Raw genomic sequence first — 22,873 nt, 5'->3', positions numbered from 1 at the left:
GAAAATTTTAGAAAGGATGAATATAGCACATGTAGTCGGTCCTATATCCGAAGCATATGGGACACGATTCATGATGTCTCACATAAAGACTAAACCAGTCTTTTGCTATAACATTTCCATTTCAATTTGCCAAGTTCTCATAATTTAGATTATGAAAAGGGATGCTGTAATCATAATCGAATTTAAGAACGCAAATAATGGACCCATATACAGAATTTCCTTATGTTGAGCCATTCCAACATGAAATTCATATATATCTTTGACTAAATGATTAAAACCTCACGATCTAAGCTTATAGATTTGAGATGAAGTATAATTTCCTCTCCCTTAATTATAGCAAAACAACTTTTTCCCAATTGAAACCTTTTGTTTTCTATAATTAACATTGCTAGCTTGCAATACTTATCGTAATTTTCATGCTCCCACTAACATGATGATTATAAGCATAAAACTTATGCTCCCACTAGCTTTGACATGTACTCAGAAATCACTGGACTTCTAGAAATCAATACTTTATTGACTTTCTTACCAAAGTTCAGATTTCTGATACTAGATTGTTTTGATAAAACTTTATCAAAAACATACACCTTCCTTAGATAGCTTGTGGGTGTGTCAAAACAATTTTAAGAACTATGAAAAGGGATGCCGTAATCATAGTCTTGATCGTTTTGACCTTTTCCATTTCTCACAAGTCCAAGTTAGTGTGCCGGTAAACCACACACGCTCCACTAACGACTTTGAGATCACAATTGCTATCTAGCTAAAATCTATTTAGTGGAAGTGTTTCCTCACCATCATTTTCATGAATCGGAGAGAAACCTTATGACACTTAGATTTAATGGTGTATGAGTTCCTACCCATATGAATTTGTCAAAACCATAATCACAAGACAAGGATAATGACAAATCCAAAACCATATGGATTGAACTCAATCTTAATTTCTTGCCACCTGGCAGCTCAAGGGCCTACCATTGCTTCCAAGTTGTTGTGCAACACATTGAGAACTCTAAGAACTCATATGCAAAGCCAACTTTAACTGGAATGGGCACAGAATATGTCAACACGATAGGTTATAAACCTTAAGTCGTGTGCTAGTGAAGAACTTTAGGTTTTATTCTTGATTAGTTCTTGAGACTTTCAAGACCTTTAAGACTCCCACTGTCCTCTTGACCTATAAGACTTCCTTGTCAAACATCCAAGAGATAGTGTGGATTTTAATCAAGACAAACACTTCACACAATTGGCCTTAGTTGGTCTTTGTTTTATCCAAAAGATCACAACTTACCAATTTCAAATGTACAAGAGTAGAAAACTTTTACTCTTACACTTGATTAGTGTTTTAAACCTTCTTTAAGACATGTCACTCAAATTACAATCTTGGAGTATGACTCTAAGACTTGTATTGGAACGAAGTATGACTCATCTTCTTGATTTAACCATTTCAACAATTCAAGATCCCTTCTTCTTAGTCATAAGAATGCACTAAGACTTCCTTAGAGAACTAATTTTGATATGGTTTCTTAATCATTGAGATGATCACAAAGCTGATACTAAAGTACTCTCCCATCTTTTCAGATTTGAGAGACTTTTATCCTTCTGCCTAATTTGATTCTTCTTATCCGCTCTGCCATGCATTGGAACCTTTTCCAATGTCTCAGAGTTACACTTAAGCTTGTAAGTATAATCATATTTACTGAACTCTAGTAAAATATGAAGAATAGCCTTATATCTTTTGTGGTGGACTTAATCAGTGTACATGACTATGTACTCGATCCCTTAGTCCATTACTTGACTCACACATCCATGTGAATAAGTAATTAGTCTTAATTTTTCCAATACTTGAAAGTTCTCATTCATCATGCTATACAACTTGCATGATTCCAAGTCCCGGTCCAATTGAGACTTTGGATGATGAGAATCTTTCCTTGTTTGGTAAATTTAGACATTACCACAAATGAAAGAATCAATTTCATATTTCCACTCTTGCTATTAATGGAATCGTATAAGCAACAATTTTTCCTCAAATGCTATTGTAAGGATATTTTAAAATAAATAAAATCAAAAATTTTCTTTTATTTTAAAACTATGCGGAAAAACTTATCCTTACAATTCATATGAAAACTTGTTGTTATCTATTCCTTAGCAATATCTCATAACTCCTAAGAAGTAGCTCAAGAATCCGATCTTCAAACTACGCGATAGAAATCCATCTATGCGATCAGATTCAACATATTCTTTCTTTAAGTTCCTTTACTTTTCTTTGATTCTTAAAACATCACCATGTGACCCAGTCACATCATGTATAAGGAATCTCAGAATAGAAACTTAACAGAGTTAGAGTAGTGGACTTTTACCTGAAGTAGAGTCAATCTTATTGACTTTAACATCCTTAGGTAAATTAGGCAGCTTCGCAACTAATGACCCTTACTTTGGCAATATAAACATATGGACCCTTTGATAATGGTACACAGGACTATTACATACTTAGCTTTTCTCTTTACCATTTGTTCAACCGAGTTGACTATGGCCGATCCCTTTCCATTGGGAAGAGAATGCTTTTTCTGTATTTCCAGTGTCACCATTGTCAATGTCCATAAAGTTTCAGGAAGTTGATCTTAACAATAGATAAGATCATTAAGAGTCTTGTCATAGTCTATTTCATAGGTGTCCCAAAGGAACTCACTATGTAACTTAGAAAGTGATTGAACCACCATCTTTCTCAAGACATTGACACCCAACTCTCCCGGCTTGTCAATATGTGACTACATCTCCAAGATGTGATCACACCTAGACCTTGTCTTGCCAATAGGGTTCGAGTGACCTTAAATTTTTCAAGAACTTGTGGGTTAGGGAGAATAATTGGAGGAGGAAAAAGAAGTATGATATCCATGGGACATCATCTTCATTAGGAATGCTTGTTTCAAGAGATTTGGGAAGATCATAAATGTCTAAACCAGACATCTTTTGGGAGATATTCAAGATAGTTGATCTAAAGTCCTTAATATGACACCCAATATGAAATATTAAGGCTAGGACCCAACAAACTATTTTATAACTTAGAAGAGGTATGCCGTAATCCAAGCTATAAAACAATTTGAAGGTAGGTGAATGACGATTCACCAATTTCCACCAAGATAAACGAAATGTATTATTAGGTTTTAATTGGTTTTGAAACTCCTAGATCTTTTGAGATTCATTGAACTGTTCAATGGCATGTTTCAATCTCGAGTGTGCCCTTCAGGTTTTGTGACTGGGATGCCGAGGATCACAAAACAAGGTGTGAAGTAACCATGCAAATTACTGGGTACCCTTAAGTGTTTATCCCTCAATCGATGTGCCGGTTAACCACACACGCTCCATCGATACTATGATAAACATTAAGTTACCCTTTGCCTACCTTGTTAAATACAAGTTAGTGTGCCGGTTAACCACACACGCTCCACTAACCGACTTAAACAAAGTGCAAAGTGTAATTTCATGGATTAGCACCTTATTCACATTTTTCTAAGTAACTAAGATTGGGTATTATTAAAAGTTTAGTTACTTAGTATTTATCATTAATACTTTTAATGAAGGGAGAATTATAGTCATGTCAAACCCGTTCGGCTAACGACCCTCCACCAGTCAAGCGAGCGGTGGGTGAGAGTGAACACCCATTAAATTGCCATTTTATAGGCAACAACCTTATACCCACCTTATAGACCGGCTTCGTGAATGAGGCGTACTAGCGGTAAGACCGACTTTACTCTTATACATATAAATATTATTAACTTATAATATTATAAAGTATAAGGGTTGAATTTTAACTTTTAAAATTCTAAGGGCTAACTTGGAATTAAAGTATTCATAAGAGAAAACTTTACAAATTCCAAAACTTGAGGGCAAGTTTTGAAACTATTCAAAACTAATTAATTCCATAACTTATGTATTTAAAGTAGTTTTAATCCAAAAACTCTTCAAGTTCCATAACTTGTGGACAAATTATGGAAGACTTTAAATTAATAAAGAATTAATCTTTTCTTTATTTTATAACTTATGGAATTAATTAAGGTTACATATTTTATTTATTTATTTTTTAATGAAGTGACTCTTGAACCTCCATAACTTAAGGACAAGACTCTTCATATTTTTGTAACCTTTGCCAACTTTATGAGTTTTATGAGTCTTTAATGTGACTCTTCATGTAACTTAAGGATAAGTTACACAAACACATTTTATACTCAACTCTTAGATTAATTTGGATTGAAAACAACTTTTTCACTCAACTTTTCTATTAATCTAAGCAACTCATAAGAACAAGATAATTCAAATCAAACTTTTTCATGTAATTAGTCTAACCTTTAAACTAATACAAAACATGAATCTATTGACAATTATCTTGAAAATGGATTAGCATGAACATTACCACATTTAAAAACAAGTTTATAAGATCAAAACAACTTAGGGTAATGTTCCTAGTCCATTTCTAGCCAAAAACCTCGAAGATATGCTGTCTGAGGTCCAACTCGTCGAGTGCATGAACTCAACTCGGCGAGTTGGATGCATTTTGCCTTGGACTCGTCGAGTCCCTTTATGCACTCGGCGAGTCAGCTGGGCTGACAGCATCAAAACTCGATTTTTCAGCATCTATTGCAGGTATAACAAGAAAACAAGCCTAGGCTCTGATACCACTGTTGGGTTATGAGCATTCTAACACTCCTAAGTGTACATGCAACCCTAAATACCTTGGATCTATGTTTTCTCTATTATACATGCAAATATGAACATCCAAGGTATTATCCTAATCTAGCATACAAAATAATGGATATAACAAGATAGAATACATACCTCTTTGATAGTGCTTGTCTTCATGAAGCTTGAGTGCTTAGTGCCTCAAGTGTGACACCTCAAATGGTTCACACAACACCATAAGCACTTGGAATAACTTAGAGAGAAATTAGAACACTTCATGAAATCGGTTAGCCCTCTCTAGAATAACCTAGTCACCGATTTTGGGAAGAATAATATCTTTATATAGTGTTACAATTAGGGTAAACCCTAATTGTCATGACTTTCCATTTCCTTGGATCCATGGGTTCAAATACACCATGGAGCATCCATGGAGCATCATATGGGTTTTGGCCCAACTAGATAATCCATGGAGCATTAGCCCACTATATAAGTATGGATGATTTACACAATCAACCCATATATTTAATTAGTCTTCTTTTGATCACTTAATTAATCCTAGATTAATTCTTGATCAATACTAATTAAATAATCTTATTATTCTTATTATTAATATACTAGAACTTATAATATATTAATAACCATAAGTGTCTTATTTCTCTCATTATAGTCTATCCAAGTGCATGATGCCATGCAACCCAAATGGACCATGCCGGGTGGGGTCAAGTCTTACCAATTATAGTTATGGACTTAGACATTAATCCAACAGAAAGCTCCTTTGTTAGCACATATCAAGGTTTGGGGTTGCGAGGCTTTCGTAAGATGAGATACTCACGACAAGCTCGATCCTTATAGTGAGCGATGTATTTTCATCGGCTACCCGCAGAAATTCTTTGGATATCTCTTCTATAGACCGAAGGACAATGTTGTCTTTGTTGCGAGGAGAGGAGTTTTCCGAGAACGAGAACTCATAGGCCAAGGAGACAGTGGAGGCAAATCGAGCTTGAAGAGATTCAAGAGCCGATAGATGAAGGAACCTCTACCGCTGGCACTCAACCCGAGGAGGAAACTCCGGTTGAACCGATTGACATATCATTACCTCTTAGACGTTCCGAAAGAGTTAGAGTTCAACCCCAGTTATATGGTTTTCATATTACTACGGAAGGGGACACGTATATTAGTGATAGTACACTAATAAACCTTGATGAACCTAATAGCTATAAGGAAGCCATGGCAGGCCCGAAGTCTGTGAAATGGAAAGAGGCAATGGACAGCGAGATCCAATCCATGTATGATAACCAAGTTTGGAATTTGGTTGATAATGTACCCGGACGTAAGACCGTTGGGTGCAAATGGATCTTCAAGAAGAAGACCGACGTGGATGGAAACGTACACACATATAAGGCGCGATTGGTTGTGAAGGGCTTTATTCAAACTCCCAGGGTTGATTATGATGAGACCTTCTCACCAGTTGCAAAGATAAAATCTATTAGAGTGATGCTAGCAATTGCCGCATTTCATGATTATGAGATTTGGCAAATGGATGTCAAGACTGCTTTCCTTAACGGGAAGTTGGCTGAGGATGTTTACATGGCTCAGCCAGAGGGCTTTGTGGATCTGAAGCATCAGAATCGAGTGTGTAAGCTTGAGAAGTCCATTTATGGACTTAAGCAAGCGTCTCGCAGATGGAATCTTTGCTTCGATGAGAAAGTCAAAGAGTTTGGATTTGTACGAAGCGAAGATGAATCGTGTGTATATGTCAAAGCCAATGGGAGCATAGTTAGCTTTCTCGTTTTGTATGTCGATGACATACTACTCATAGAAAACAACGTCCCGAATCTGCAGGAGGTTAATTCCTGGCTCAGGAAATGCTTCTCTATGAAGGACCTTGGAGAGGCTTCCTATATTTTGGGAATAAGGATAGTAAGAGAAAGAAGTAAGAGACTAATAGGACTTAGTCAGAACACTTACTTAGAGAAGGTACTAAAATCTTTTAGTATGGAAAACTCAAAGAAGGGAGAATTACCGATACAAAGTAATGCCAAGTTGAGTAAGACTCAAAGTCTGAGTACCGAAGCTGACATAGCTGAAATGAGCCGAGTTCCATACGCTTCCACAGTTGGCTCAATCATGTATGCTATAACTTGTACTCGCCCAGATGTAGCCTTTGCTTTGAGCTTGGTTAGTAGATATCAAGGGAACCCTGGCAGAGCTCATTGGATTGCGGTGAAGAATATCCTTAAGTACCTTCGGAGGTTGAAGGAATGGTTTTTAGTCCTTGGAGGGAGTGAGAACTTGAAGGTGCGAGGGTATAGTGATGCTAGCTTTCAAACCGACAGGGACAATTACCGTTCGCAGTCGGGCTGGGTCTTTACCGTAAATGGAGGAGCAGTTACTTGGAAGAGTTCCAAGCAAGAAACCGTAGCTGATTCAACGTACGAATAAGAGTACATTGCAACGAGCGAAGCGTCGAAGGAGGCAATATGGTTGAAGAACTTCATCGGTGACCTTGGAGTTGTACCTACCATAAAAGAGCCCATGGAGATTTTCTGTGATAATGAAGGAGCGGTTGCCTTGACCAAGGAACCAAGGGATCATGGTAGATCTCGGCATATCGACAGAAAATATCACTTCATCAGACATCGTGTAGAAGAAGGACAACTCGTAGTGAAGAGGATATCATCAGAAGATTACCCAGCAGATTCGCTTACGAAGGGACTGAGTATGGTTAAGCACTTGCAGCATGCTAGGAGTATTGGGCTGAAGGATGATATTAGCATAGATTAGATAGTGTTAGAAACATGTAATAGATAAATGTAATTAACATTTGATGATTAAATAAAGGAGTTTTATTTATGAGTAATGTTACTGTCTTATGTTAATTGTTTAACTATTGTTTCACTTTGCATGTTTTGACTTCCAGAATAATTGAGTTTATTAGGAATAATCGAATTATTCAAATTGTCCATAATCGTTCATATGTCGGAAGTAGATATGAATGAAGATTGTCATGAATTGGTGTGTAGATTGTCTAAATGGTATTAGACATAGCAAAAGATGGCTGCAATGTTCATGAGTGCTTATGAACTAGTTTTGAGCATTGGAACAAATCCGCTCTTGCTGGAATCACCTTATGGAATGTGATATAAAAGGTGATCGCAAGACGATAATATCATATAGTCTTGAAACCTATATATATGGTTTGTTATTTGTTAATTGATTGTACATTGATAATGCGAAAACGCATCAGTAACTCGGTGTTATAAAATGCATTATTGTGTATAGTTGATTAATGAATAAGTAAACGCATATAAGTTGAAGTTTATCTGTAACTTTTATCCTAAGAGGGTAAAAGTGATATCTCGGCCGCTCGATGATTTGATTTGACTTATGTGCTGGGCCCGGTCAGAACTGAATTGATGTGTTCGATTAAGTTCTATGTCAAATAAATCGGAGATCGAGAAACCAAATGCTAGACTAATTATTCCATAGAATTGTCAGCATGATATCTAACAGAGGATTGTACGATCCCTTATCTAAAGGACAAGATTGATTAGATCAGAGTTTGACAACGTCTTTGAGAGTTACGATTGCAAACCGGATTGTACTTGTGCATATAGTTACTAGACTTATCCAAGTGGGAGACTGTTGGAATAGTGTCTAAGGCTGCAACTATATTAGGCAAGTATTTGACCCGATTGTGCATGGTCCTTTTGGGTTGCCTTCACCATAGCAACTTAACATGGTGATTTATTATGAGAGAATAAATATTATTAATATATTATGAGAATAATATAAGGAATAATAATATTATTATTTGATTTATATGTCATAAATTAATTAGGAATTAATTTGGTGACTTAAAGAGATTAATTAAATAAGAGGGTATAAACTGTCAATTGTTTGATAGTTACACTTTGGGCTATATATCCTTTAAGGGTAAGGGGTGGACGATTTCTAGGGCTAAGGATAGCCATAAAATCGTCCAAGGCTTATCATGGAAAGGATTGGGATTGCTTAGGGCTTAAGTTATCCAATTAGGGTTTAAGGGTGAAACCCTAGGAGCCTTACAAGTATAAATAGACCTCTTGGGGTGGGGAAATCGGCACCTGTGTCTTTGGAAGAACCCTGGCCGATTTTTGTCCTCTCTCCTCTTTCTCAAATCATCCTCCTTGCTAGTTGGTGTTTGTAAGCCATTAGAGGAGTGATATTTGTGACTCTAGAGCTCCAAAAACTAGAAGATCAAACAAGTGTTTCAAGGTAAACTTCTAACTCTGATTTTGTATTGTTCTTATACCTTATTAGCCATTAGAAGTCTTGGATTCAATGCATGTTTAATTAGAGAAACCTAGATCCAAGCATTAGGGTTTTCATGTGCACATAAGAATGTGCATATGGCCAAAACCCATCAGAAGTTGATTCAGGTCAGGACCCCTAGTGGGGGAGAGCTGGTGATTCAGGGCGAGAGGCCACAACGCGGACCAACTTTATGTTCAACAAAAAGGGCTAGGCACTACCTCCAGCAAGTTTGCGCAGGGTATGTCGCCTATGTTATGGATCCCTAGGAGGCTGGTAAGGCGACGATGAGTGATGTACCGGTGCTGGGAGAGTACGCGGATGTTTCCCAGAGGAGCTGCCCGGGATACCTTCAGAGCGATAGGTGGAGTTTAGGATCGACCTAGTCCCTGGTGCGACTCTGATAGCCAAGGCACCATATCGGTTGGATCCTCCCGAAATGCTAGAGTTATCTACGCAGCTGCAAGAGCTACTAGACAAAGGTTTTAACTAGCGGAGCAGTTCGCCATAGGGAGCCCTGATCCTGTTTTTGAAGAAGAAGGACGGGTCGCATCACATGTGCATAGATTACCGGGAGCTGAACAAGGTAACGGTGAAGAACCTTTACCCACTCCCGAGGAAAGATGAATTGTTTGACCAGCATCAGGGAGCATCTTGGTTCTCCAAGATTGATTTACGCTCCGGATATCACCAGATGTGTGTCAGAGATAATGATGTGCATAAGATCGCTTTTAGGACCCGCTATGGTCATTATGAGTTTGTGGTGATGCCGTTTTCATTCACCAATGCTCCAACCACGCTCATGGACCTCATGAACCGCGTGTGCAGACCGATACTAGATCGGTCTGTAATAGTATTCATTGATGACATATTGGTTTACTCTAAAGCCTCGTTTGATAATTGCTGGCCGAGAAAGTGCTGACTGGGAAAGGTCTATCTAGGTAAGAAATCTTGACTGAGTAAGAAATCATGTTTTTTGATTGTACATCTAACTGGATGTGTCGATTGATGAAAAATGACCATTTTACCCTCGTTCCAATCCAACATCTTAAACATTACACACAGATCATTTAAAATCCAAATAAAAATTGTCATCCATAACTCTATCTATGAGATAAATATCAAACACAACAACCTAAACTAAAATATAACCATTGATGGGTATATTCCTAAACTAAAATATAACCATTGATGGGTATACTCGGTACTCCATTTGAGCACATATGCCACACATCACATACATGTTATACATAGGGTTAAAATATGGCGTACATATACTTTGTTAGAATGTTTACTATATTAATAGAATAATAATTTAAGCATTGATCAGTTAAAGGAATACAAGGCACGTTTGGACCAAATCTTGACCTGAAAACCATTTGCCTGTAATCCTAACTCAAAGACATAACTGGAATAATATAAGAGGCAATAAGAGGTTTGACCCACCAAAAAAAATACAAGACTAGCATTTATGATTAGAAGGAATTCAACACACGTTTGCCCTTAATCTTTAGTAAAAGAGACAAATAATTTCCAAAATATACGCATGAACAACTTTGACTAATGCTTTGAATATCAATTTTGATTTAAAAACAGTTCAATCCACATCTCTCTCAACAGGAAACATGAAGGGAACAACTAACAACAACAAAAATCAAAACCTGAAGAAGAAATCGAAACTTTTATCTCTCTCAACAGCCAAAGAATATTCAACAGCAAGAATCGAAACCTGTATCCCTCTCAACAGCATAAATCGAAACTTCTACAGACAAATTGGGGATGACGATGGCAAAAATTGGAAGTTTTAGGGCAAGGAGTTTTGATCGGCTGGAGAAGAAAAGAACAACAAAATCATAGATGATAGACGAGGAAGGAGTTTCGATCGGCGGTTGGAAGAAGAAATGGGTCGATGTTGCTTGCTGGTTGCTAGAGAAGAGGAGTCGCTGAGAGGGGAGAAGAAAGGGCACCAATGGAAACTTTTCTCCTTTTCTCAGTCAGCTGATTTCGATCTTCTTTCTCAATCAGATTTAAATTACCGAATCAGACACACATAAATTTTTTATCAAACGCATAAAGCTGACCGAGTCAGCCAAAAAGTTCTGAGCCGACTCGGTCAGACCAATATCAAACACAGCCTAAGACTCAGGAGCAACATGAGGAACACCAGAGAGAGGTGTTAGAGATACTGAGGAGGGAGAGACTTTTTGCAAAGTTCTCCAAGTGTGAATTCTGGTTGCGCGAGGTGCAGTTCCTTGGGCACTGATGTGTGTGAAACGAGCTATTTTTAATCCAACTGTTAATTGATAAATTAAGCACACAAACGCAATGAACCTGTCTTTTAGTGGTATAGTTGGATAAGTAGGGTGTCAAACTTAAGGAACGAAAATTAATCTAATAATATTTTTAACTAAGAAAGTAATAAAAGTAAAGGGGTTTGTCTCTAGTTTTACAAGACTAGAAACATAAACACAACACTTAAGCACTTAACTAACTAAACAATTAAAGTAAATGACAAATTCACCAAATGTAATAAAGGGTTTCTGTTTAGGGTCAACCAATTCACTCCTATGGTTATTTAAATGATAAATCAATTATTATTGGTTACCAACTATAGTGGTTAGATTCATGTTCATTACTCCTAACACTTAGACAAATAATCAATTCAAGCAGTGGCCAATTGTTTAAACTAATTAATTCCCTAGTTCAATTGTTTGGATTAAATAAGATTTGTAATTGGTTAATCAAGTTGGTGTTTCAATTAACCTCTTGTTTGTTGGTTTCTCAAACAAGCTCACACATTAATTTACCCATTATCTAATTAATCCTAGTTTCATATTCATTATTCCTAGGCATATGATAAAGTGTTCACATAACATATGAGGTTAACAACTAAGAGATGTTCATGCAGCTTAATTGCCTTCCAATTAACAGAAAATAGTTGTTATTAATGCATAAGGTTCTTTAACAAACTTAATTTATTAAAATCACCAAATAACAATCAATCAAAAAGTATAATTAAACCATAGGAGTAACTTGGTCTTCCCCAACAGAAACAAAACGAATTTAGTTCATAGTCATAGCAAAAACAAACTCAAAAACAAATTCAACTAGGCAAAACATGCTTAATTCCTAAGGCTAAGTGGAATGAATAACCTAAATTGCCTTGATTCTCTAAAGGATTGAAGGTTAGGGTTTCTCAGATCTTCCAGGGGTTCTTTTTCGCAGGTGCAGCTCTCAAAATTGCCAAAAGTCTTTTTCATTCGGATAATGGTTCGATATTTATAATTATTAAAAAACAGGGTGTACTCGGCGAGTAGCAGATCCAACTTGCCGAGTAGATGCATAAAATCCAATCCATACCAGGAGTCTTGACTTATCTTCTGGAATATTCTTGGGTACTCGCCGAGTAGCCTCGAGAACTCACCGAGTAGCTATGCTTTTATCCCTCATTCTTCATTCTTTGGTCACTAATTGCTTCCCCTTGTTCCCTTTCACTTCCAAGCATGTCTTTTGGATTGAAAACAAAATTTAAGCATTATTAAGTACCTTTTGTCCACATTATACACATAATTAGCTAAAAATAAATAAAAATGTATGCTAAATATATGACTAATTATGCAAATATCAAAATACCCCACACTTGACTTTTGCTTGCGCCAAGCAAAACTGAATTTTAACATATTAGAACCACGTATGATAACGCCAATCTAACCCAACCATTATGCCAAGACCGCAACGCATGCATTTGTGTCTAAAATTTTCCTAAATACCCCCATACTTTAAATACTCACAATCCTCATAAACATTCGCCTACTCACCCCGAACTATGCTCATTTTATGCATCCCTCCGAATCCATCCTCAAAAAACCTCTTAACCTCAAGGTATTTTTGGTTGAGCAACCCAAGCATACATAATCTAGATAATTATAACTTATGATACCACATTGGAGCTCTTTGGAATTCTTTATTTCTTTGACATTTGATCTTTGATCTCTTTGAATTCACCACCTTGTTGTTTGGTTTTTGGTATCTTCAACTTTTTTGAATTTCTTCGGAATTTTTGATCTTCTAATTTCATATTTTACTTTGATGCTCCAAAAATTCTTCAAACTTTTCTGGTAATTTTCTCTCTTTTTTTACATGTACCTCACTTTTTTCACTCAAAACCTATATGCTTAAGCAGGGGCGCTTAACTTCAACCTTTATTGGTTAAAGATAACAATTTTCCTGGATACATTTTTGGTACACGATACGAAACATATTGCATCCCTCAGGCTGAGCGAGATCGTGTTTTTGTCCCATGATTTCACTGGTATAACGAAGCCACAAATGCACTATAACGTATATAGGCTCAACTAAATATTTGGGTTTTTATGAAATTATCAACATAATTCTAACATGGAATCCTAATTGCTTTTTACCAAAATTTTCTAAATTAATTCCTAAGTAATATTTTTGGTATGCAATTTTTTTTTTAAATTAGCTTAAGTTAAGATTCTAAATTTACTAATATGTGACCAACCCCCTACCCCACACTTATTTTATGCAATGCCCTCATTGCATATCATGCAAAAATAAAAATACTAACTATAGAGAGAATTGGAACAAACTCCCCTAGGGTAGCAGTCACTAGGTTGATATATCTTCTCTTCAGCTCCATCTTCAATTGGCTTTAGACATGGGAACAACTCATTCATGTCTTGGGTGTCATTCGTCTCGTGTGGTTGACAACTCGAAAATATCAAGGAAAAAGCTTCTTAGAAATCTCCAGTAACAACTCTTCACGAAAAATGGACAAGTACTGCAGTGAAAGTGCTCAACATCGCTCTGGAACTCAAAAAATGTCGATCTACTCGGCGAGTAGTATCGTGTACTCGGCGACTAGCTCTTAACTTGCAGTTATTATGTGTAATGACCCATGTACTCATCGAGTAGAAGTTGTGCACTCGACGAGTAGGTGCTATATTGCCAAAACTGATCCAACTTGTGTTCCTCTTGATTTAGGTTTTGAATTTGAATAATTCATTGACCCTTCCTCTAAACCTTTTAGCAGCAACACCCTCCATCACTCTCAACTCTAACGGACTCAATCCTAAGGACAAAACTTCGCAATCTTACTTGAACATTCCTCACTTTCTTACTTGAACCTTGACCCTTAACACTTTCATATGCTTCCTAACCTTCCAATCCTGAAAAATATGCAACCAAAAGTGAAAGCAATAAAAGTCCTAAAAAATATAAATCATCCAAGTTCAACATTTGTTCAAAGCCAACACCATAAAATAAAATAAAACATAAAACACAAAACATAAAATCTTCTATCCTCTTCCTCTATGTCAACTCCTCCGGCTCCGCTTCCTCCTCCTTCATTGCCCCTCATCATCCTTTCCTCCCAACTCATAATGTAGGGATAACCGGGACCAGGTCTTGGTGCGATATGCATTTGTTCGAAGAGGTATTCAAATGATTGATTGTTATAATTGACCCCTCTTCCAATATCATCCAAATACCACCGGTACTCCACTTGATTCCATCCATTGTTCTCTTCCTCCACGGAATAACTGGTGGGTCTTCTCGTACCCGCTCACTTCGTTGCCTCACTCGCCTTCCCGGCTCCTTGGGGATAGCTGGCTCATCCGCATGTGGAATAGAAAAAGAATCTCCAAACTTCTCCACAATTCTTACCCTCCTATATAATGCTGTGTTGAACGGAGGGGGAGAAATGACCATCAACGCCCTTGCCTCTTGCGAATCCAATATTCCAAATGACCTTGGAAGCCTCGTCACAAACATCCCTCCATTGATCTTGGAGTTCACCTTCTCCTTAACAGCCCCTTCCACAAGATACTTGGCAATGCAGTAGGGGAGATTGTAGAAAACATCGGGAGTAATAATACTCCAAAGATGGAAGACATTAAGGGTCGGGACCTTGTCCCAGTCCTTCTGCATATTAATCGTGCTACCAACAAAACGATGAATGAGACGGTGGATCGGTGAACAAACGTGGCCCTCCTGTGCGGTAGATGGGATGTACACCCGATTAGCAATAGTATTCCACCAAGTAGAAGCAACCACTGCCTCGGGGAGATCTTTGTGGCAATTCTCCAAGAAAGCTTCAAAGTCCTCATTCAACATAGTGCTTTGCTCATAGATTCCAAGCCTCCATGAAAATTCACCCATGCTGCATTGTCGTACGTCCCCACCAAGAGAAAAGGAAATTACATTGGGATTGTAGTACTCATTATCACCTCGGAATGAGATGGTAGCAAAAAACTCCCAACATAATTTAGCGTAGACCGGTTCTTGAATTTTCAATAACTGTAACCAACCATCACATATGATGGTTGAATCCCTCATATTGCATTCTTTCACCAAATAAGGTGTCAGCTCTTCTTCCAAACCAACCTTCCCCTGCCAATCCTTGTCCACTGCATTGGGTAAGTGAATCTCTTTCTGTTTCAAAGCCTCTAATTTGTTTTTGGCACGGGCTTGAGATGATTTGTATGTGATTTGGCGGAACGAGATCCATGGGATGTCCCCTTGGCTTCCCCCTCTTGAAGTCCGACCTCTTCTGGATATGGTACCTGCATAACAACATTAAGAAAGCTCAAACAAACAATACCCAACAATTAAAATCGAATAAACAGATCTGTATAGCCTCCTACTCGCCGAGTTCATGTCCTACTCGATGAGTAGGATGAACATCGGGACCAGATTCATACCGAATATATGTGGGTCATCCAAAACACCCAATTTTGCATAGGGGTTTGCTGTACTAAGTCCAATAACCACTAATACAAAATAAATTTGTCCTAGCACCTCCTAATTCATGGTAAAATCAAAACCCTAGAAATTAAGGAAACCCCCAAATCCGATTTTAGACAAAATAAGGGCAAAGAAGTGATAAAGCTTTAACCTTTGATGAGTTTTAAGTGTAAAAATCATACCTTTTCTCTTGAAAGTCGAAGATTGATCCGGGAATCGAAGAAATCGCTTGAGGGTGGCTGTGCACGGAGAGTGTGTGGGTAAAATGGGTGAAAACCCTTATTTCACATATTATAATCTGTCTGTGTAAGTTGGCTACTCACCGAGTAGAAAAGTTCTACTCGTCGAGTAGAACTGCATTTACGCATTTTTTGGGTTATTTAGACAAGTACTCGCCGAGTACACGTACCTACTCGGCGACTAAAGCTTGCAATTTGACAAAAATTGAATTTTTTCTAATTTTTAACCACCACCCCACACTCTAGGCATTGTTTGCCCTCAAGCAATCATTTAGAACATATTTTCAGAAGAAGATAAATGAAAAAGATCCTAAGAAATTAAAAAGAAAGTAAAGGAAAAAGAAATACAAACTCTAAACTCGGGTTGCCTTCCGGAAGCGTTTCTTTTTAAGGAGTCATTAGCTGGACTCCTCCCATTCTACGTGGCTGCAATCCTTTCCAGCAACATCAACTCTTCCATGCCTTCATTCCTTGGGACTCCTTCTTCATACCTTTTGACCCTATCTCCATTGACCTTGAAAGGTGTTCCATCTTTTGACAATATCTCTATAGCACCATGTAGAAACACTGTCTTCACTAGAAAAGGACCATCCCATCTTGACTTTAGTTTGCCTGAGAAGAGTTTTCGCCTTGAATTAAAGAGAAACACCTTTTGCCCTTCATTAAATTCTTTATTTTCCTTGATCCTCTTGTCATGCCAACTCTTGGTTTTCTCTTTATAGATTAAAGAACTAGTGTACGCATCATTTCTAAGTTCCTCAACAACATTCTTTTGTATTAACCGGTTGTTCTTGAGCTGCTCCATGTTGAAGTTGCACATCTTTAATGCCCAAAAAGCTTTATGCTCTATCTCCACCAGTAAATGACATTGCTTTCCATAAACTAACCTATATGGTATAGTACCAATAGGGGTTTTAAAAGCTGTACGGAAGGCCCAAGGTGCATCATCTAGCTTATCTGACCATTCTTTTCGATTGCTCCCCACCGATTTCTCCAAGATTATCTTTAAAACTGTATTTGTCACTTCGGTTTGTCCACTAGTTTGTGGATGGTAAGATGTAGAAAGTTTATGGGTTACGCCATATTTCCTTAGCACCTTCTCTAGTTGATCATTGGCAAAATGAGTGCCTCGGTCACTTATGAGAACTTTTGGGACTCCAAATCTTAAAAATAACTTCTTTAAAAACCGCACCACCACCCGACCGTCATTAGTTGGCAAAGCTTGTGCCTCTGCCCACTTGGATACATAATCCACCACCACCAATATGTATTTGTTGCCTTTGGACATGGGAAATGGTCCCACGAAATCGATCTCCCACACATCAAATACTTCGCACACTTGAATACTATGTTGTGGCATTTCATTACGAGATGAAATGTTTCCCGCTCTTTGACATGCATCACATTCTTTGACAAATTAGGTTGCATCTTTAAAAATCGTGGGCCAGTAAAACCCAATGTCAAAGATCTTCTTAGCAGTGTAATATGCTCCATGATGTCCACCCGTGGGCCCGCTATGACAATGCTCCAATGTTTTACGGCTTTCATTCCCGAACACGCATCTTCGTATGATTCCATCCGCACAGCTTCGGAAAAGATATGGTTCATCCCAAAAGTAATACTTTATTTCGGTAAAGAATTTCTTCTTTTGTTGACTTGTGAAATCTTTTGGGATGTATTTGCTAGCTAAATAATTAGCTATATTTGCAAACCATGGTTCTTCTCCCACGGTCACCATAATATACTTGTCCGGAAAATCATCTCCAACTCTATCTTCTTGCAATCACGGGTTTTCAAGCCTTGACAAGTGGTCAACTGCTACATTCTCCATTCCCTTTTTGTCTCGTATCTCTATGTCAAACTCTTGAAGAAGTAGAACCCATCGTATCAATCTTGGCTTGGCAACCTGTTTGACAAACAAATACTTGATAGAAGAGTGGTCAGTAAAAACTGTTGTTTTAGATAAAACTAAATAAGGGTGGAATTTATCAAAAGCGTAAACCGCAACTAATAATTCCTTTTCCGTGGTGGTATAATCTTCTTGGGCCGAATTTAAAGTCTTACTAGCATAATATATGGGTCGAAAGTGCTTATCAACCCTTTGACCAAGGACAACTCCTAATGCAAAGTCACTAACATCACACATTATTCCAAATGGTAAATTCCAATTTGGTGCAATAATGATCGGGGCATTAGTCAATTTTTCCTTTAAAAATTCAAATGCCTCTAAACACTCTATAGTAAAATTCAATGGTGCATTTTTTGGAGTAATTGTGTTAGAGGTCTAGTTATTTTAGAAAAATCTTTTATAAAATGCTTGTAAAAACCCGTGTGACCAAGAAAACTTCTAATGCCCTTCACATTAGTTGGCGGGGGTAATTTGGCAATGGTGTCAATCTTTTCCCGATCCACTTTAATTCCCATTTTGGAAACCTTGTGGCCTAAAACTATACCCTCATTGACCATAAAGTGACATTTCTCCTAGTTGAGGACCAAGTCGGTTTTTTCACACCTAGCAAACATTAAGTCAAGATTTGTGAGACAATCATGGAAGGAAGATCTCGTGGAATACGGCTGTCATACACCTTTGAAATGTTGCGGCTGCATTGCATAGCCCAAAGGGCATGTGTCGATAAGCAAAAGTCCCACTTGGGAAAGTAAATGTGGTCTTTTCTTGGTCCATTGGGTCTATGGGTATTTGGATATAACCCGAAAATCCATCTAAAAAGCAATAATAACTATGGCCCGATAATCTTTCTAGCATTTGATCAATAAAAGGTAATGGAAAATGGTCTTTACGAGTGGCATCGTTTAGCTTTCGATAATCGATGCACACTCTCCAACCGGTTACCGTTCGTGTTGGAATAAGCTCATTCTTTTCATTGGCTATGACCGTCATCCCTCCTTTCTTGGGCACCACTTGGACCAGACTCACCCACGGACTGTCGGAAATGGAATATATAACTCCCTCATCTAAAAGTTTGACCACTTCCTTCTTGACCACTTCTTACATATTTGGGTTTAATCTTCTTTGGTGCTGTACAGCCGGCTTTGCTCCTTCTTCCAGATTAATCTTGTGAGAACAATAAGAGGGGCTTATTCCCTTGATGTCGGTAATGTTCCATGCTATGGCCCGCTTTCACTTCTTCAAAACATGTACTAGTTCTTCCTTTTGAGATTTGGAAAGGTCACAGGTTATGATTACTGGCTTTTGATGGCCATCTTCAAGGAAAGCATACTCCAAATGTTCTGGTAACTATTTGAGCTCAGTTTTTGGGTTCTGTTGGTTGGACTCGCCGTGTGCAGGTAAGGGACTCGGCGAGTTGGTAGCTGAATTTACGAATTCTGTTTTTTCCAAGCATGGACTCGACGAGTAGCTCGGCCCTACTTGGCGAGTTGAACTATCAGATTGCTTCATTAATTCTTCAAACTCAGCTTCTTCCAGCAGCCTCTCGATCTCCATTATGTCTTTTGCAACATCAAATTCTTCATCAAAAATTGTAGACTTGCTGTAATCTTCACTTATGTATTCCTCCATTAATTCATCAAGCATGTTAATTGAGAATGTCGTGTCGTCACTATTCCTTGCATACTTCATAGCTTGATCAACCGCAAAAGTGATTGAATCTTCTCCTACCCGCAAGTTGAGCTTCGACTCTCTCAAGTCTACTATAGCGCTTGCAGTGTTGAGGAAGGGTCTTCCGAGGATGATCGGGACTTGAGGATCCGCCTCCATATCTAGAATTATGAAATCAGCGGGAAATACGAATTTATCCACCTTGACCAGTAAGTCTTCACATATGCCTCTTGGAAAAGTGACTGTCTTGTTTGCTAAATGAATCGCCATACGAATTGGCCTTGGTTCTGGGAGATCCAGCTTCTTGAAGATTGAATATGGCATGAGGTTTACACTCGCTCCCGAATCGGCCAAAGCATGAATGGTTGCCAAGTTACCAAATTGGCAAGGTAAAGTTAAGCTCTCTGGGTCACCCTTCTTATTTGGTAGTTTATTTAGCATAGCAGCTGAGCAGTTTTCATTAAGGACTACCTTTTTCACTTCCTCCATCTTCTATCTATTCGTGAGAAGTTCTTTAAGGCACTTTGCATATTTGGGCATTTGTGCGACAACTTCGATGAAGGGTATGTTGATTTGAAGAGCTTTGATATGATCAAGAAACTTCTGGTACTCCTCTCCCTGCTTCTCTTACTTAGCTCGGGTTGGGTATGGTAATAGAGGTTGGTAAAGCTTTTCAGGGATCTACTCCTTCGGATTTAGCAGTGGACTCGCCGGGTCCATATTCTAGACTCGACGAGTAGGCTCTGTTCCTTGAAGATTTTGATTTTTGTCTTGAATTTCTGCATCCCCCTTCTGTGATTCTTTGGGTTCTTTTTATAAATAGGCGCTAGAGGAGTGATTATTTTCCCACTTCTTGTAGTAACTATATTTATGTTCGCACCTCGTGGGTTATTTTCGGTTTTACTAGGAAGTTTGCCCGGCGATCTTTGGTTGATCTGTTGAGCAAGTTGCCCTAGCTGCGTTTCTATGTTGTGGACAGATGCTTGCTGGTTTCTAAGCATAGTTCTTGTTTCTTGAATTGCATCATCATGATCACTATGTCTCTTTTCTGAAGTAGCTACAAATTTGGTAAGCATCTCTTCCAAACTTGGTTTTCTTTCTTGTGTCGGCTCCTCCTTTTGGTAAAAACCTCTTCCTTTCTGCTTGTACTTCTCCTCCTTAGCCTTCTTGTACTATTCATATGGGAGCCACTCTTTATTTGGTTTTCACCAATCTTCATCATATCGGTCCCCGCTTGAGTAATACACTTGCACCTTTTTGTTGCCATTTTCATCCAAGTTGCAGTCTTTAGTAAGATGAGGTCCATAACAATTTTCACAACCCACCCGAATAACATGGATCGTTTGATCCTTTTTATACATCCTCCTATCCATGGTTTTTAGAATAGCTATGATTGCGGACATGTCTTCAGTAGCTGCATATGCGGCTCCCTTAGTAACATCATTTCTTGGATTATGGTATTCTCTAGTGTGCTTAGAGAATTTTTCAATCAATTCCTTGATCATCGGGGGTGGCTTCTTTGTGAGCGGGCCTTGCGAGTCAAGTAACTGCCTGGTTGTGACATTGACTCCATCATAGAGAATGGAGACTTCTTGATGGCTATTAAGGTCATGGTGCGGACAATTTATTAGCAAGCTCTTGTACCTCTCCTAAGCTTCATATAGCAACTCTCCAGCTTGTTGTTCAAATTTAGCAATGGCCTTCTTCAACTTCGCAATTTTAGAAGGTGAGCAAAAGTGATTAATAAATTCTTCTTTCATCTTGGCCCATGTGGTGACTGACCCGGGGGGAAGTGACTTGAGCCAGTCTTTTGCAGCACCTTTGAATGTCACTGGAAGCATGCGAAGTAGCTGAGTCTCGCGAGGCACACTTGAAACATTAAAGTAATCAGCTACATCATTGACTTCATCCAAATGCGTGTAGGCATCTTCGTGGTCTTTTCCATAGAAAGGAATTCCGTTTAGCTGGGCGAGTATGTGGCCCTTTAGCTCAAACATAGCAGTAGCGGGAATTGTGGGTTGCACAAGTCCCGGGTCGGTGTCATCACGGATCCTCTTCTTCCACTCTCCCATGGGGATTTCATCAATGTTAGCCATGGTAAGAGCTAACTCGTCACCGGAATCGGAGTCGTGCCCATATGTAGGTTCTTCTTCCTCCTCGGTATCTTCCTTGATTGGGTCTTTGCTTGCTAAAGATGCACTGGATGCACCTCATTTGCTCCTCTTTTTCTTCCCAAAAACAGTCTTCAAATTAGACAAAGGTGACTTCTTAGGTGCATTCGAGCTTTCCACGTCCTTTCCTCTGTTCCTTCTCAATGTGGATTTGGGATCTTCAAACGGGGGTACCAGCGGAGTGTTTGATCCTCTGGTCATGAAAAACTTGAAATAAAACAAGATAAAAATGTAAAAGAACAAAAAAATGCAACTAAAAAAAACAAAAATTAAATGCAAAATACTGCTCTACTCGCCGAGTAGGTGCGAATGCACTCGGCGAGTAGTAGTGAAATTTGAAAAAAAAACTAAGCTTAATAATAAAACTAAAACAGATGGTAAAACCTAATTACTAACTATTAAACTGCAATAAATTAACTTTGTGCCAATAAACTCACACAAATGATCCAAAAAATTAGGAATTAGATTAACTATTTGGAACCGTTCCCCGGCAACGGCGCCAAAAACTTGATGTGTGTGAAACGAGCTAGTTTTAATCCTACTTTTAATTGATAAATTAAGCACACAAAGGCAGTGAACCTATCTTTTAGTGGTATAGTTGGATAAGTAGGGTGTTGAACTCAGGGAACGAAAATTAATCTAATAACTAATTTTAACTAAGCAAGTAATAAAAGTAAAAGGGTTTTTCTCTAGTTTTACAAGACTAGAAACTTAAACACAACACTTAAGCACTTAACTAACTAAACAATTAAAGCAAATGAAAAATTCACCAAATGTAATAAAGGGTTTCTGTTTAGGTTCAACCAATTCACTCCTATGGTTATTTAAATGATAAATCAATTATTATTGGTTACCAGCTATAGTGGTTAGGTTCATGTTCATTACTCCTAACCCTTAGACAATTAATCAATTCAATCGGTGGCCAATTGTTTAAACTAGTTAATTCCCTAGTTCAATTGTTTGGATTAAATAAGATTTGTAATTGGTTAATCAAGTTGGTGTTTCAATTAACCTCTTGTTTGTTGGTTTCTCAAACAAGCTCGCACATTAATTTACCCATTCTCTAATTAATCCTAGTTTCATATTCATTATTCCTAGGCATATGATAAAGTGTTCACATAACATATGAGGTTAACAACTAAGAGATGTTCATGCAG

At 38.1% G+C, this 22,873-nt stretch overlaps 1 protein-coding gene and 1 non-coding gene across 2 annotated transcripts; one reads left to right on the top strand and one right to left on the bottom strand.

Annotated features, from left to right (window-relative positions):
- Positions 1-17,751: 17,751 nt before the first annotated feature.
- Positions 17,752-20,034, bottom strand: LOC145045815 (uncharacterized). The gene is made up of 2 exons (XM_078994126.1): positions 19,357-20,034; positions 17,752-17,874 (listed from the first exon to the last, which is right to left on the bottom strand). Exons 1-2 carry the CDS (start codon positions 20,032-20,034, stop codon positions 17,752-17,754), a joined length of 801 nt encoding a protein of 266 aa, XP_078850252.1.
- Positions 20,035-21,150: 1,116 nt separating this feature from the next.
- On the top strand, positions 21,151-21,257 carry LOC144999147 (small nucleolar RNA R71). The gene has a single exon (XR_013660667.1). It is a non-coding gene; the product is annotated as a small nucleolar RNA R71 (small nucleolar RNA).
- Positions 21,258-22,873: the final 1,616 nt, after the last annotated feature.

The sequence above is a fragment of the Lactuca saligna genome, chromosome 5 (assembly GCF_052625555.1).
Source record: "Lactuca saligna cultivar CGN05327 chromosome 5, ASM5262555v1, whole genome shotgun sequence".
Taxonomy (NCBI): domain Eukaryota; kingdom Viridiplantae; phylum Streptophyta; class Magnoliopsida; order Asterales; family Asteraceae; genus Lactuca; species Lactuca saligna.
The sequence above is the reverse complement of the archived record's forward strand: the minus strand, read 5'-3'. Positions and strand labels throughout refer to the sequence as shown.

Bases quoted from the DNA above. Each gene is read 5' to 3' on its own strand.
- LOC145045815 (XM_078994126.1), bottom strand. From the start codon at position 20,034: ATGGAGGAAGTGAAAAAGGTAGTCCTTAATGAAAACTGCTCAGCTGCT. The intron at 17,875-19,356 runs GTAGGGCCGAGC...TTTGTCAAACAG, and splicing joins CTGATAGTTCAACTCGCCAA to GTTGCCAAGCCAAGATTGAT.